Raw genomic sequence first — 17,593 nt, forward strand, 5'->3', positions numbered from 1 at the left:
TCACTGCAACCTCTGCCTCCTGGGTTCAAGCAATTCTCCTGCTTCAGCCTCCCAAGTAGCTGGGATTACAGGCAAGCGCCCACAACACCTGGCTAATTCAAGACTGCCTAGGCTAATTCAAGACTGCTTAAGCTAGTTTTGAACTCCTGGGCTCAAGCAATTCTCCCACCTCAGCCTCCCAAAGTACTGGAATTACAGGCATGAACCACTGGGCCCAGCCCAATTTTAATTATTTAACTGTATATTTAGAAACTGACTTTACTTATATAATTACTAAATTTTGTTAAGTGGAGTTACAAGCTGTCAATCTTGAAGAAATCTAGAATCCTTTTATTGATACCAATTTATATAAAGCAAAAAAGAAATCCTTAACCTAGAAATAAAAATGCCATTTTGGCCAGTCACAATGGCTCACCCCTATAATCCCAGCACTTTGGGAGGCAGAGGCGGGCAGATCACCTGAGGTCAAGAGTTCAAGACCAGCCTGGCCAACATGGCGAAACACCGTCTCTACTAAAAATACAAAAACTGGCCGGGCATGGTAGCACACGCCTGTAATCTCAGCTACTGGGAGACTGAGGCAAGAGAATCACTTGAACCTGGGAGGTGGAGGTTGCTCTGAGCAGCAATCACACGCTACTGCACTCCAACCTGGGAGTGAGACTCTATCTCAAAAAAAAAGTCATTTTGTTTTCTATAATGAGTCCTCCACACTTTCATGCAATGGAGGCAACTATCATTTTTTAAAAATGAGCTAAGAAGACTGGACAAGGTGGCTCCCGCCTATAATCCTAGCACTTTGGGAGGCCGAGGCAGGTGGATCACGAGGTCAGGAGTTCGAGACCAGCCTGGCCAATAGGGTAAAACCCCATCTCTAATAAAAATACAAAAATTAGCCGGGCATGGTGGCGCATGGAGGCTGAGGCAGGAGAATCGCTTGAACTCGGGAAGCAGAGGTTGCAGTGAGCCGAGATCATGCCACTGCACTCCAGCCTGGGCGACAGAGCAAGACTCCGTCTCAAAAAAAAAAGGTACTTGAAGAAATAATGCTGAAAAGTTTCCAAGTTTGTAAAAAGACATAAGCTTGCAAATTCAGGAAGCTGAGTAGGCTGAGAAAAAAAAGGGGAATAGGGAGTTACCGTTTAATACGTATAGAATTTCAGTTGGGGAAGATGAAAAAGTTCTGGACACGGATGGTGGTGATGGTTGCACAATGGGAATGTACTTAATGCCACAGAACTGTACACTTTAAAATAGCAAAAATGATAAATTTTATGTCTCATATATATTGCCACAATTTTTAAAAAGCTGAGTGCACATCAAACAAGATAAACCCAAAGAAATCTACAACCAGACACATCATAATCAAATGGCTAAAACCTAAAGATAAGTCCAGGTGTGGTAGCTCAGGTCTGTATCCCAGCACTTTGGAAGACCAAGGCAGGAGGATCACTCAAGCTCAGGAGTTAGAGACCAGCTTGGGCAACACAGTAAGACCTCATCTCTACAAAACATAAAAATTAGCCAGGCATGGTGGCGCGTGCCTGTAGTCCCAGCTACTTGAGAGGCTGAGTTAGAAGGATTGCTTGAGCCTAAGAAGTCCACTGTACACCAGCCTGGAATGACAGAGTGAGACCCTGTCTCAAAAAAAAAACAGAACAAAGAAAAAAACACCACTAAAGAAGCCAGAAGAATTTGAATGACAGATTCTTTCTCATCAGAAACCATGGAAGCAAAATGGCAAAACATTTTTAAAGTGCTGAAAAACTTAGGCTGAGGCAGGAGGACTGCTTGAGGCCAAGAGTTCAAGACCAGCCTAGGCAACATAGCGAGACCACGTCTCTACAAAAAAAAAAAAGTCAGCCAGGGGTGGTGTGCTTCTGTAGTCATAGCTATTCAGAAAGCTGAGGTGAGAAGATCTCTTAAGCCAGGAGTTTAAGGCTGCAGTAAGCTATGATCGTACCACTGCACTCCAGCCTGCCAACAGAGTGAGACTCTGTCTCAAAAAAAAAATAAAAATAGAGTCCAGGCATGGTGGCTCACACCTGTAATCCCAGCACTTTGGGAGGCCAAGGAGGGTGGATCCCGAGGTCAGGAGTTCAAGACCAGCCTGGCCAAGAAGGTGAAACCCCGTCTCTACTAAAAATACAAAAATTAGCCGTGCACGGTGGCAGGCGCCTGTTATCCCAGCTACTAGGGAGGCTGACGGAGGAGAATCGCTTGAACCCAGGGAGTGGGGGTTGCAGTGAGCCAAGATCGCGCCACTGCACTCCAGCCTGGGAGACAGAGTGAGAAACCATCTCAAAAATAAATAAATAAAAATGAAAATAGGCCGGAGGCCAGGTGGGGTGGTTCACGCCTGTAATCCCAGCAATTTGGGAGGCTGAGGCGGGCAGATCACGAGGTCAAGAGATCGAGACCATTCTGGCCAACATGGTGAAACCCCATCTGTACTAAATGTACAGAAATTAGCTGGGTGTGGTGGTGTGCACCTGTAATCCCAGCTACTCTGGAGGCTGAGGCAGGAGAATGGCTTGAATCTGGAGGCAGAGGTTGGAGTGAGACGAGATTGCGCCACAGCACTCCAGCCTGGGTGACAGAGCAAAACTCCATCTCAAAATAAATAAATAAAATAAGGCCGGGCACAGTGGCTCACACCTATAATCCCAGAACTTTGGGAGGCTGAGGTGGATGGATCACTTGAGGTCAGGAGTTCAAGACCAGCCTGGCCAATATGGCAAAACGCAGTCTCTACTAAAAATAGAAAAATGAGGCAGCTGTGGCAGCATGCACCTGTAGTCCCAGTACTGGGGAGGCTGAGGCAGAAGAATCGCCTGAACCCAGGAGATGGAGGTTGCAGTGAGCCAAGATCACACCACTGTACTCCAGTCTGGGATATAGAGCGAGACTCCGTCTCAAAAAAATAAGTAAATAAATAAAATAAAAATAAAAATGTGCTGAAAGAGTTGTCAAGCCAGAATTCTATATCCAACAAAAATATTACTTAGAAATGAAGATCAGCTGGGCGCAGTGGCTCATGTCTGTAATCCCAGTACTCTGTGAGGCTGAGGCAGGCAAGTCAAGAGTTCAAGACCAGCTTGGCCAACATGGTGAAACCCTTTCTGTACTAAAAACACAAAAATTAGCTGGGAGTGGTGGCGCATGCCTGTAATCCCAGCTACTCGAGAGGGTGAGGCAGGAGAACTGCTTGAACTCAGGAGCCTGAGGCAGGAGAATTGTTTAAACTCAGTGAGCTGAGATCGCACCACCGCACCCCAGTCTGAGTGACAGAGCAAGACTCTGTCTCAAAAAAAAAAAAAAAAAAAAAAAAGAATTGCTAAAGGAAGTTCTTCAGACAGAAAATAACACAAAGAAAATTGGGAGGCCAGAGCCGGGCAAGGTGGCTCAAGCCTGTAATCCCAGCACTTTGGGAGGCTGAGGCAGGCGGATCACGAGGTCAGGAGATCGAGACCATCCTGGCTAACACGGTGAAACCCCGTCTCTACTAAAAACACAAAAAATTAGCCGGGCGTGTTGGCGGGCGCCTGTATTCCCAGCTACTCGGGAGACTGAGGCAGGAGAATGGCGTGAACCCAGGAGGTGGAGGTTGCGGTGAGCCGAGATCGCGCCACTGCACTCCAGCCTGGGGGACAGAGAACGACTCCGTCTCAAAAAAAAAAAAAAAAAAAGAAAAGAAAATTGGGAGGCCAGGTGCGGTGACTCACTCCTGTAATCCCAGCACTTTGGGAAGCCGAGGCGGGCAGATCACGAGGTCAGGAGATCGAGACCATCCTGGCTAACACAGTGAAACCCTGTCTCTACTAAAAATACAAAAAAATCGGCCGGGCGTGATGGCAAGCACCTGTAGTCCCAGCTACTCAGGAGGCTGAGGCAGGAGAATGGCCTGAACCCAGGAGGCGGAGCTTGCAGTGAGCAGAGATTGCGCCATTGCACTCCAGCCTGGGAGACAGGGCGAGACTCCATCTCAAAAAAAAAAGAAAAAGAAAATTTGGAACATCAGGAGCAGGAGATATTGTAAATATCTGGGTATAAATATAATAGACCATTCTTCTCATGACTTCTTTAAAATATGTTTGACAGGTGAAAGCAAAAAGATTAACAATGGGGTTTTCAATGTATATTGATGTAATATATAGCAACTATAGTATAAAGGGGGAGGAAAAGGGTTGCATATGATAGCAAAGTTTCTACATTTCAAGTAAAGTGGTAGAATACTGATTTTTCAGTAAACTGCGCAGAGTACACATTTAGTAATCAAGTATATAAATATGTCAAAATTAGAATTAAAACAATACTAAAAATGTTCAACTCACCCTTAAAAAGACAGAAAAGGGGAAACGGGAACAAACAAAAAGCCCAGAAGGAACAAACTAAAAAGTAATAAAACGGTAGGTCTAAATCTAAATAACAGTAAACATTCAGCACATCAATGTTAAATGGTCTGAACATACCAATTAAAAGAGAAAGTCTGTCGAAATGAACTAAGAAATATGACTCAACCATATGCTGTCTACAAGAAACTTACTTCAAACATAATTATATAGGTATGTCAAATCATGAAAAAAGAAATACCATACAAATATACATCAAAAGAAAGTTATCAGGAATGCAAAGGTGGTTCAACATTAAAAAAAAAAAAAACGACAATGCAATACACTACATTAATATACAAACGGAAAAAAGCACACAATCATAGCAATGCAGAAAAGATATCTGACAAAATCCAACATATTTTCATGATAAAACCACTCAGAAAACTAGGTTTAAAAGGAAATTTCCCCAACATGATTAAGGGCATTCATGGAAAACTCACAGCTAACCTCAGACTCAATGGTGAAAAACTAAAAGCCTTTCCCTTAAAACCCAAATGAGACAAGGATGCTCACTTTCACCACCGCTATTCAACACTGTACTAAATTTCCAGCCAGAGCAACTAGACAAGATAAAGAAATAAAACGCATCTCATTTGGAAAGGAAGTGGTAAAACTATCTCTATCCACAAATGACATGATCCTATATATAGGAAATCCCAAAGAATCCACAAGAACGTTACTCTAAGTGAAAAATGATTCAGCAAAGTCGTAGAATACAAGATGAATACACAAAAATCAGTTCTGTTTCTATATACCTGTAAGAATCTAAAAAGGAAGAAAGCAATTCTACTTACAATAGCACCTAAAAACTTTTAAATACCTAGAAATAGATTTAAATAAGGAGATAAAATTTTTTGCAGACTGAAAACTACAAAACATTGCTGCCGGTAATTAAAGATGACCTAAATAAATGGAAAGACATCTTGTGTGCATGAGTAAGAAGGCTTAATATCATTAAGATGTCAATGCTACCTAAAGCAATCTAGAGATACGAGGCAATCTCTATCTAAATTCCAATTGACAGCCCCCTTTTTTTTGCAGATACGGAAAAGGTGATCCTCAAATTTATATGGAATTGCAAGGGTTTCTGAATAAACAAAAAAAAATCTTGAAAATAAAGAACAAATTTGATCAGAGCATGGTGGCTCATGCCTGTAATCCCAGCCGAGGCAAGAGGATCACCTGAGCCCAAGAGTTCAAAACCAACCTGGGCAACATTGCAAAATTCTGTCTCTATTAAGAAAAATAAAATAAGGAACAAAGTTGGAGGATTCACACTTCTTGAGTTCAAAACTTACTACAAAGCTACAGTAATCAAACACTGTGTGATACTGGCATAAGGATAGACATACAGACAAATAGAAATAAATAAAGGACCCAGAAATAACGTGTCACATACACGGCCAAAAGATTTCGTCAAGGCTGCTGAGATCATTCAATAAAGAAAGGAAAGGCATTTAAATCATTTTTAAGTGTACAATTCAGTGGCATTAATTATATTCCCAATGTTGAGCAACCAAAGAAAACCCTGGGCCTAACGGCTTCACTAGTAAACATTTAAAGAAAATACCAAACATTTAAAGAAAAATTAATGCCGGGCATGATGGCTCACGCCTGTAATCCCAGCACTTTGGGAAGCCGAGGTGGGTAGATCACAAGGTCTGGAGTTCAAGATCGGCCTGGCCAAGATGGTGAAATCCCATCTCTAACTAAAACTACAAAAATTAACCAGGCGCAGTGGCGGGCGCCTGTAATCCCAGCTACTCAGGAGGCTGAGGCAGGAGAATCACTTGAACCCAGGTGGCAGAGGCTACAGTGAGTTGAGGTCGCGCCACTGCACTCCAGCCTGGTGACAGAGCAAGAATCTGTCTCAAAAAAATAAAAAAATAAAAAATAAGAAAGAAAAAGAAACACATGATCATCTCAGTAGGTGCAGAAAAAGCATCTGACAAAATTTAACACCATTTTATGATCTAAAAAGCACTGAATGAACTACGAATAAAGGAAACAACTTCAGTATAATAAAGACCATATATGAAAAATCCATAGTGAACATCATACTCAACAGTGAAAAACTAAAAGCTCTCCTCTAAGATCAGGAAGAAGACAAAGATGCCCTCTTTCACCACTTTTATTCAAAGTAGTACTGGAAGGTCTAGCCAGAGCAATTAGGCAAGAAAAAGAAAGAAAACAGATCTAGATTGGAGAAGTAAAATTATCTGTTTGCAGATGACATGGTCTCGCATGTAGAAAACCCTAATGATTTCACACCCAAAAAACCTATGAGAATAAATGAACAAATTCAACAAACAGGACACTTCCCCCTATTTTTAAAGAAATAACCATCTGTACATTTTTCTTCAAAATTTAACCAATTTCTAGGCATAGAGCTAGATCTAGGTTTATATTCCTTTATCTTCCACAAGGCCTAACTCATTGCTAGCTATATAGTGAGAACCCAATAAATATTTGCTGATTGAACAGCATTTTTTCTTTTTCCTTTTTTTTTTTTTTTGAGATAGGGTCTCTGTCACCAGCCTGGAGTGCAGTGGCGCAATCACAGCTCACCATAAACCCTATCCTCCCACCTCAGCCTCCTAAGTAGCTAGGACTACAGGTGCACACCACCTAGCCTAAACTTTTTATTTTTTACAGAGACAGGGTCTCACTATATTGTCCAGGCTGGTTTCAAACTCCCAGCCTCAAAGTGATCCTCCCTCCTCGGCCTCCCAAAGTACTAAGATTACAGGTGTGAGCCACCACACCCAGATGGGTGGTTTTTAATGCTCAAATAATTCGACTATATGTCTCTTTTATTTTTTAAGATCTTCAAATAACATAACAAATCCAAATAGCTATCCACTTTTTTTTTTTTTTTTTTTTAGATGGAGTCTTGCTCTGTGCCCCAGGCTGGAGTGCAGTGGTGCGATCTCGGCTCACTGCAAGCTCCGCCTCCCAGGTTCACATCATTCTCCTGCCTCAGCCTCCCGAGTAGCTGGGACTACAGGCACCCACCACCACGCCCGGCTAATTTTTTTGTATTTTTAGTAGAGATGGGGTTTCACCATGTTAGCCAGGATGGTCTCAATCTCCTGACCTTGTGATCTGCCCGCCCTAGCCTCCCAATGTGCTGGGATTACAGGCGTGAGCCACCGCACCCGGCCAGCTATCTACTTTTATTATCTGGCTATCAAAATGAAGCCAAACAGCCTCGATTTATGGTATATTTCCCCTTTAAAAATGTTATCAACAGCCAGGGCAACATGGTGAAACCCCATCTCTACAAAAAATTAGCCAGATGTGGCAGTGTGCGCCTATAGTCCCAGCTACTTGGGAGGCTGAGGTAGAACAATCACCTGAGCCCAGGAAGTTGAGGCTACATTTTGCCATGCCCGAGCCACTGCACTCCAGCCTGGGCAACAGAGTGAGACCCAGTCTCGAAAAGAAAAAAAAAAAAAGACAGATGTAGTGACTCACACTTGCAATCCCAGCACCTTGGGAGGCCATGGTGGGTGGACTGCTTGAGCCCAGGAGTTCAAGGTGGGCAACATGGCAAAATCCTGTCTCTACTAAAAATTCAAAACAAAAAAAATTTAACCAATGCCTAATCCAATATACTAGTACGCTCCGATTTATATTATCTTTTCATTAGCCCCTTAATGAAATTGTATTTTGTTTTTTGTTTTTTTTGGTTTTTTTTTTAGACAAAGTCTTGCTTTTGGCCAGGCTGGAGTGCAGTGGCATGATCTTGGCTCACTGCAACCTCCGCCTCTTGGGTTAAAACGATTCTCCTGCCTTAGCCCTCCCAAGCAGCTGGGACTACAGGCGCATGCCACCACATCTGGCTAATTTTTTATGTTTTTGGTAGAGACGGGGTTTCACCGTGTTAGCCAGGATGGTCTGGATCTCCTGACCTAGTGATCCACCTGCCTCGGCTTCCCAAAGTGCTGGGATTACAACTGTGAGCCACCGCACCTGGGCTATTTTTATCTTAAGAGACAAGATCTCACTCTGTCACCCAGGTTGAAGTACAGTGGCACAATCATAGCTCATTAGACCCTTGAAGTAGGATCAAGTGATCTCCCCGCCTCCGACTCCCTAGCTACTGGGACTACAGGTGTGCGCCACCATGCCTGGCTAATTTATCTTTTTGTAGAAACAGGGTCCTGTTATGTCGCTCAGGCTGGTCTTGAACTCCTGGCCTCAAGTGATTGGCCTCCCAAAGTGCTGGCAGCCATGGTGCCCAGCTTAATATGCCATCTTAAAATGAGGGTTGACTAAACTTTTAAATAGGCATTCCATTAATTCAGTGGAATCTTCTCTATGCTAAAAGATACAAGAATACTTAACTATGTCAAAGAGGTAAAATGCTTAGGTTATTGGAGTTGTAAAAGGAACTATTTTGTTTTGTTTTGTTTCGTGAAAGAGCACGCTTTATTGGGAAGCAGACTGCTGCACAGTGACCAACAGACAAAGGCCACCCAATGGGCACTTACACATCGTACTCCAAAAGACACAAGGTGAAAAGAAACTATTTTTATTACCTGTTGAACAGCTAGTGTACTGTCCATTTCATCAAAGGATTCATCAGGCCAATTATAGAAATCCTATAAAAATAAATTCACGGTTAAAGCACATACAAAATACTATTATGATTAACTTCAATTCTTAATAAAGATACAAAGCTCACACTAGAGGGGAAGAAAAAACTTTTGCAATGTAATTATCAGTGAAATAAGGAAATAAATTTTACTCAACTTTTCTTTTTTACAGACAGGGTCTCACTCTGCAGCCCATGCTGGTGTGCAGTGGCACAATCATAACTCACTACAGCCTCAAACTCCTGGGTGTAAGCAATCATCCCACCTCAGCCTCTCACCTTAGCCGCCCTATTCTTAGGATTATAGTCCTGACCACTGCACCTGGCTGTTTAATGTTTTTTAAATGAACATTAAGATTTTATTTAATTGAACTATAAATTACGTTTTTTCCAATCACAAATTCCTCAAATACAGCTCCCATAAACCTTTAATGTATTACTTAATTGGGGAGATAAGTCTATCACTTTTTTATGATGGTTAAATCTCTCTCAAAAAGTTACAATGAAAAAAAATCTCCAGACACAAAAAAGTAAATCAGATTTTTACCAAAAGAGAATAGCTAGCATTAGTAGCTAATTTACTGTTCCATAATTATTATTATTATTAATATTATTATTATTATTTTGAGACCACTCTGTCACCAGACTGGAGTGTAGTGGTGCGATCTCAGCTCACTGCAACCTCCACCTCCTGGGTTCAAGTGATTCTCCTGCCTGAGCCTCCCGAGTAGCTGGGACTACAGGCGCGCACCATCACCCCCAGCTAATTTTTGTATTTTTTGTAGAGACAGGGTTTCACCATGTTGGCCAGGATGATCTCGATCTCTTGACCTTGTGATCCACCTACCTCAGACTCCCAAAGTGCTGGGATTACAGGCGTGAGCCACCATGCTCGACCCATAAGTATTATTTTTAAAAGAAATTATAAATTATTATTCTCATTCCAAATAGAGTTTTGAATTTCTAAATCAAAATACGGGCACCATTAAAAAGTAATCATCAGGCTGGGCATGGTGGCTTACACCAGTAACCCTAGCACTTTGGGAGGCCAAGGCAGAAGGATCACTTGAGGTCAGGAGTTCGAGATCAGCCTGGCCAACATGATGAAACCCCGTCTCTACTAAAAATACAAAAAATAGCCGGGCATGGTGGTGTACGCCTGTAATCCCAGCTACTCAGGAGGCTGAGGCAGGAGAATTGCTCGAACTCAGGAGGCGGAAGCTGTGGTGAATCAAGATCACGCCACTGCACTCCGGCCTGGGTGACAGAGCAAGACTTCATCTCAAAAAAAAAAAAAAAGTAATCACCCATGGGTACAAAAAAAATAGAAAACAATGAATAAGACCTAGTATTTGCTAGCACAACAGGGTGACTACAGTAAAAACCAACTTAATTGTACATTTAAAAAAAACTAAAAGAATCTAATTTTTTGCAACATAAAGGACAAATGTGTTGCGAGAAGTCAGGGACCCCAAACAGAGGGACCGGCTGAAGCCATGGCAGAAGAAGGTGGAGTGTGAAGATTTCACGGACATTTATTAGTTCCCCAAATTAATACTTTTACAATTTCCTATACCTGTCTTTACTGCAGTCTCTAAATACAAATTGTGAAGATTTCATGGACACTTACCACTTCCCCAATCAAAACCCTTGTGATTTCCTAGGCCTGTCTTTAATCTCTTAATCCTGTCAGCTGAGGAGGATGTATGTCACCTCAGGACCCTGTGATAATTGTGTTAACTGCACAAATTGTAGAGCACGTGTGTTTGAACAATACGAAATCTGGGCACCTTGAAAAAAGAACAGGATAACAGCAATTGTTCAGGGAATAAGAGAGAGAACCTTAAACTCTGACCACTGGTCAGCCAGGCAGAACAGAGCCATATTTCTCTTCTTTCAAAAGCAAATGGGAGAAATATCGCTGAATTCTTTTTCTCAGCAAGGAACATCCCTGGGAAAGAGAATACGTGCCTGGGGGTGGGTCTATAGATGGCCCCCTTGGGTGTGGCCGTCTTCTATGGTCGAAACTGTAGGAGTGAAATAAACCCCAGTCTCCCATAGTGCTCCCAGGCTTATTAGGAAGAGGAAATTCCCACCTAATAAATTTTGGTCAGACCGGTTGCTCTCAAAACACTGTCTCCTGATAAGATGTTATCAATGACAATGGTGCCTGAAACTTCATTAGCAATTTTAATTTTGCCCCAGTCCTGTGGTCCTGTGATCTCGCCCTGCCTCCATTTCCCTTGTGATATTCTATTACCTTGTGAAGTATGCGATCTTTGTGACCTACACCCTATCCGTACACTCCCTCCGCTTTTGAAAGTCCCTAATAAAAACTTGCCGGTTTTGTGGCTTGCGGGGCATCACAGAACCCACCAACATGTGATGTCTCCCTCGGACACCCAGCTTTAAAATTTCTCTTTTGTACTCTGTCCCTTCATTTCTCAAATAGGCCGAGCTTAGGGAAAATAGAAAAGAACCTACGTGACTATCAGGGCAGGTTCCCCAATACAAATGCTTATGGTGATGGATACCCCATTTACCCCCCTGATGTGATTATTACACACTGCATGCTTGTATCAAAATATCTCATGTAACCTATAAATATATACACCTACTATATACCCACAAAAATTTTAAAAAGAGAAGTAAACGTCCAAATAAACCAGCTTTCTATTAAAGGGAATATTTTTATTTCTTCTTTTTTTTTTTTTTTTTTTTTTTTTTCCAGAGACGAGGTCTCACTTTGTTGGCCAGGTTGGTCTCAAACTCCTGGTCACAATCAATCCTCCAGCCTCAGCCTCCCAAAGTGCTGGCATTACAAGCATGAGCCACCATGCCCAGCTTAAGGGGGATATCTTTATAGAGCATCTTGCCCTGGTTCTGGAACTCTCTGTAGATAATACAGTTAACAGACATTCCCCTAAGTGATTAAGAACCTTTCCATTTCACTGATTTTTCAGAAAAGTTTACCTATGTAACCTCAGTGGGTAGCACAATGCCTGACACATCTTTGGAGCTCAAATGTCTCTGAGGTAAAACTTGGTGGGGAGGGGGTAAGAGTAAACCAATAATCTATAAACCTGTATAAACCTGTAAAAACAATCAACAAAGATTAAGTCTTCAAAACCTTGAGCAAAAAAAGCAAATTAGAAGTAAACACAGTGTATAGAAAATGAATAAAAGTTTAGGCCGGGTGCGGTGGCTCATGCTCAGCACTTTGCGAGGCTGAGGCAGGCGGACCATGAGGTCAGCAGATCGAGACCATACTGGCTAACACAGTGAAACCCCATCTCTACGAAAAAATACAAAAAATTAGCCAGGCGTGGTGGTGGGCGTGAACCCGGGAAGCGGAGTTTGCAGTGAGCCGAGAGCGCAGCACTGCACTCCAGCCTGGGAGACACAGCAAGATTCCGTCTCAAAAAAAAAAAAAAAAGTTTAAGACCAAGGCATACTTATGGATATAATGCATATATAGTAAAAGTATACAGAAAAGAAAAGGAATGATAGGGTAGAAGACAGAGAATGTCTTCCGTAAGGATTCAACTATATTAGCAATGTCCTCATTTGGACAGTAGGTAATGAGTATATCTTTTTAAGTGTCTTAAACATTTCATCGTTTTTGAAATAGCTGGCCTATCTGGATGAAAATGAACTAATTTTATTAAGGGAAAATATCAAGAAATAAAACAATCTTCTAGAAATGGTTCCAGGATTCCTTTTCTTAGACATTATCTAACTATTAAAGAGCAATTTTAAATTTTTTCCTGTATGATCTACACTAAAGTTTCTACCAATACTCTGTCTATTCTTTTCTTTTTAAAAAAACTAAGAAAGTTTACAGAATATTGTTTTTAAAATATTAGAAAACACATGTACAGTTGGCCCTCTATATCTGCAGGTTTCATCTGCAGATTCAACCAACCAGGAATTGAAAATATTCATTTCAGGGGAGAAAAAATATTCAGAAAATGTTATATTGTTGCTGACATGTACTATGTACCTAGTTAGGTCTTCAAGATAGTTGCATATGTACTAAACATGTACCGGCTTTTTTTTTTTTGGTCATTATTCCCTAAATACAGTATAACAACTATTTACAGAACACTTGCATTGTATTAGGTATTATTAAGTAATCTAGAGTTGATTTAAACTATATAACAGAATGTGCATAGGTTATATGCAAACACTGTGCCATTTTACGTAAGAAACTTAAGCATCCTCGGATTTTGGTATGGGGTGGGGGTACGGAGTTAACCTGGAGCCAAAGCCCAGAGGACACCAAGGATGACTATATATAGAAAAGATGTTGAAAATGAAATGTTTCACCTTATCATAACTGTGACATATTTTAGATGCCTATGAGAGACACCAAAAATTCAGCTTAATAAAGATTCTCATCTAATTCAACCAACATTTATTGAAAGCCAACTATGAAGCCCAGCGTGGTGGCTTGCGCCTGTAATCCCAGCACTTTGGGAGGCTGAGGCGGGAAGATCACTTGAGGTCAGGAGTTCGAGACCAACCTGGCTAACACGCTGAAACCCCGTCTCTACTAAAAATACAAAAAAAATTGGCTGGGCGCAGTGGCTCACGCCTGTAATCCCAGCACTTTGGGAGGCCGAGACGGGCGGATCACGAGGTCAGGAGATCCAGACCATCCTGGCTAACACGGTGAAACCCCGTCTCTACTAAAAATACAAAAAAAATTAGCCAGACGTGGTGGTTAGCGCCTGTAGTCCCAGCTACTCTGGAGGCCGAGGCAGAAGAACGGCGTGAACCCAGGAGGCGGAACTTGCAGTGAGCCAAGATCATGCCACTGCACTCCAGGCTGGGCGACAGAGCGAGACTCTTGTCTCAAAAAATAAAATAAAATAAATAAAAATAAAAATAAAAATAAAATTAGCCGGGCACGGTGGCGGGCACCTGCAATCCCAGCTACTCCGGAGGCTGAGGTAGGAGAAGCTCTTGAACCTGAGAGGCAGCGACTGCAGTGAGCTGAGATCGCACCACTGCACTCTAGCCTGGGTGACAGAATGAGACTCTGCCTCACACACATACAAAAAAAAATACCTCCAGGTGCAATGGCTCACGCCCGTAATTCCAGCACTTTGGGAGGCCCGGGCGGGCGGATCACCTGAGGTCAGGAGTTCGAGACCAGCCTGGCTAACATGGTGAAACCCAGTTTCTGCAAAAAATTAGCCAGGCGTGGTGGCATGCGCCTGTAATCCCAGCTACCCGGGAGGCTGAGGCAGAAGAATCGCTTGAACTCGGGAGGCGGAGGTTGCAGTGAGCTGAGATCGCACCATTGCACTCCAGCTTGGGGGCAACAAGAGCGAAACTCTGTCTCAAAAAAAAAACAAAAACAAAAAAAAAAAAAGAAAGAAAAAAAGAAAAAGAAAAAAGAAAACCAACTATGTGCCTATATTCCAGTCTAACCAACCTTTTTTTTTAATGTAGGAAAATACTCCACCTACTCTCCAACAGTTTTTTTGTTTGTTTCTTTGAGACCGAGTTTTGCTCTTGTTACCAGGCTGGAGTGCAATGGCGCGATTCCGGCTCACTGCAACCTCCGCCTCCCGGGTTCAAGCGATTCTCCTGCCTCAGCCTATCGAGTGGCTGGGATTACAGGCGCCCGCCACCACGCCCAGCTAATTTTTTGTATTTTTAGTAGAGACGGGGTTTCACCATGTTGGCCAGGCTGGTCTTGAACGCCTGACCTCAGGTGATCCGCCTGCCTCAACCTCCCAAAGTGCTGGGATTATGGGCGTAAGCCACCGCACCCAGCCCTCTATTATAGTTTTAAATTTTTTTTTCTTTTGACCCAATAGGGAAGGAGATATGGTTCTAAATATATCATTTTAGAACAGACCCATTTCACTAAAGGAAATTCATGTGATAAACAAGATAGGACAAACTACGGCGTAAGCAGTCTTTTTTATTTTTTATCTTTTTTCTCATATTTTATCTAACAACCTTGATCCATGACAATGTGAAAAAAAAAAGACAATAAGCTTTCATCTATGTGACTTACAGCAACATAGCAAGTATGTTACGATATTAAATATTTTATTTTCTAACCTTTCACAATTAAGAACTTATGAATAAATGAGATGATTCTCAGAATATGAACACAACAGTCTACTTCTGAACATAAAAATGTAATCAGAAACAATGTTTCCACAGAATAAGATGTAAAGGTATCTGAGAAAAGAGCATTTGGAAGTAAAGTGTGGAAACGGTAAAAAGCAAGCATATGTAACGGATAAATTTCCAGTAGTATGAAAACAAAACTGTCAGTAGGAGTCACTGACAGCTTAATGTGACTCCAAAATAAGACTTTAAAATTTTCTCTAAAATTCAGCACTAGAAGCAACTTGTTAAAGAGAAAAGGTCACCAGTGAATTAAGAATCAGGAGACTATGTATCCTTGGGCAAATCCAGTTAATTCTCTTGGGCTTCAGTTTCCTTATCTGTAACATGAATCTGGGGAGGCAATCAATACCTGTATGCCCCCTTCGAAAGGTGTTCTTTCCGTAATTCTGTATAAGAAATTAAAATCTATTCTCAGACATACAATCATAGCTCCACGATTGTTTTGTTTCCATTTTCATTTGCATCACTTTTTAACATTTTATAAACACATCTCTTCCGATTTCAGAGCATCTAGTCTATAGCAAGCCATTTCGGCTAGCAATTAATCAGTTCAAGTCCGGATGCCAATTTTATTTATTTTTAATGTGAGGCATCCCATCTTTTCCAAACCCTAAGAACCAATGCCTAATCAAGCACCAATTTACCACACATAATGCCCTACAAAATAGCTGACAAAATTATAATCAGTTCATTCTCTGACTATGCTTCACGCCTATTAGCAAGGAATGACATCTAACAAGTCACCACTTGGTGATGAAAACTTGCTGGACCAGAGAACAGCTCCAGGGAAAGCGGCAGGGAGAGGTGGTCAAAGGGAAACAAGGAGGAGAATATCGGCACCCGAATCCGGCTAGACAAGCTGGATGGCAGGAGACGGGCAGGTACGTCCCAGGCCAGGTAGGAACTGAACGCCGGGTCGAGGTAGGCTGTGTTTACACCCCCTCCCACCTCAGCGGCCCCGACCTTCAGGAAACCCCGGGGGTCTCCACCGGGCTGGTCGCGCCCCTCCACCGCTAGTCAGCTGGGGCTCAGGGGCAAGGCGAGAAGCCGTTGCTGCTGACAGGGTCGCAGCCCAGGGCCTCGGCAGGCAGGTACCACCCGCAGCCCCCACCCGCCCCTCACGCCTACCCCTGGGTCGGAGCTCCGCAGGCCTCACGGCGGCCGCCACCGCCTCAGCCAAATTGAGGGGCTGCAACTCCGGAAGAGCAGGCCGGGCACCAGTGCCCCAGCCCGCCCGCCTGCCGCCTCGGCCCAACCTCCCCGCAGTGGCGGCCAGCTTCCGGGCGCGGCACTGCTCGGCACCTAGTTGCCCGACAGGAAAGGTGCGGACATGGTACCTGCGCCTTGGTGCCCGGCCTGTTCCGCCTCAGCACTGCCGTCCCCTCCGCCATGACCATAGTGCCAGCGTCTAGGCGGCTGGAGTCGGTACCCGGATGTAGGGACGGCAGCCTGCGCGGGGGGCGGGGCAGAGCGGCGCTCTGCGTCTGGGAGGAGGAGCGGCAGCTGACGGAACAGCTGCAGCCTGCGCGGGGCAGGACGGGAGAACGGGGAGCTGTCTGGGTAGAAGCGGGCTAGGCGGAGGGAGAGGGCGAACGAGGAACAGCTGGACAGCGTCGGGTGGCTACTGGCAGGGACTGAGGCACCGGAAGGCGGGGGCCACGAGCCTCTTTGCGAGGGCTGCGGGGCGGTTTGAAAGGTCGTGATCGCGGCGACCTCTGCGGCAGTGTGGTATGGACTCTCGTTAGTTACACGGGAAGAACGGACTTCGTACAGTGGCGACTGTTTCAGTAAACCCACGTGCAAGCAAATACTTAGAGAACCGTAATTCTGTCCCAGAAGCCACCTAAGGAATCAGGATAGAAAACAGGCCAGCAGTCTGGGCAAATTCCATAGAACCTGCGTGAAATCGATCCAATCTGAAATCACTGGGGATTTGAGTGTCAGTGTTATTTACGCCATCCGGCGACTTCAAAGCCAAGGACTTTTTCAATGACAAGTTTGTTTACGTAGATAAACGATGCAGATGTCAATTATGTGAGATGAAGAGTGTACATCTGGTTTTGTGAGTTAGGCAGACAGATTTAGCTCGTGTTTTTCAAGTCAGAAGCAGGAGGAGGAAATCAGTAGTCCTTGACAGGTGATGAGGGTTTTACGTCTTACAGGATTCCACATTTGCTTTGTTGCAAAATTTTAAATGTTCTCTCTTAAGAAACCACAGCATTTTCGCAAACTTTTTTTCCTGCTTAGAAATCTTGAATCTTTTATCTGGGGTGAGGATATCAGATGGGAAGACAGTTCAAAAAGTAAAAAACGCATACAGTAGCATGATTTCCAAAAGAAGAAAACATCAAATGTCCCTAGATAGAAGGTGTATTGAGAATGCTGAGGGAAGGGCCATGTAACAGCCTCCAGAAATGGAATTTGAGAGGAGAGGAGAGGTTAA

At 43.2% G+C, this 17,593-nt stretch overlaps 1 protein-coding gene across 4 annotated transcripts in view; it reads right to left on the bottom strand.

Moving 5' to 3' along the window:
* The window catches only part of HSPE1 (heat shock protein family E (Hsp10) member 1), a 51,548-nt gene that overhangs the window by 18,224 nt on the left and 15,731 nt on the right, over positions 1 to 17,593 (bottom strand). Inside the window, exons 1-2 of one of the 4 annotated variants that reach the window (XM_032755065.2) lie at positions 16,488 to 16,580; positions 8,939 to 9,001 (exon numbers count right to left, since the gene is read on the bottom strand). In XM_032755065.2, coding sequence (XP_032610956.1) covers positions 8,939 to 9,001; positions 16,488 to 16,547 — 123 coding nt within the window. In that variant the 5' untranslated portion in view covers positions 16,548 to 16,580. Of the gene's footprint in view, positions 1 to 8,938; positions 9,002 to 16,278; positions 16,462 to 16,487; positions 16,581 to 17,593 lie in introns of those variants that run through there. The other 3 variants (XM_058439901.1, XM_032755070.2, XM_032755067.2) reach the window with 3 other exon arrangements.

Source organism: Hylobates moloch, unplaced genomic scaffold (genome assembly GCF_009828535.3).
Source record: "Hylobates moloch isolate HMO894 unplaced genomic scaffold, HMol_V3 SCAFFOLD_1, whole genome shotgun sequence".
NCBI lineage: Eukaryota > Metazoa > Chordata > Mammalia > Primates > Hylobatidae > Hylobates > Hylobates moloch.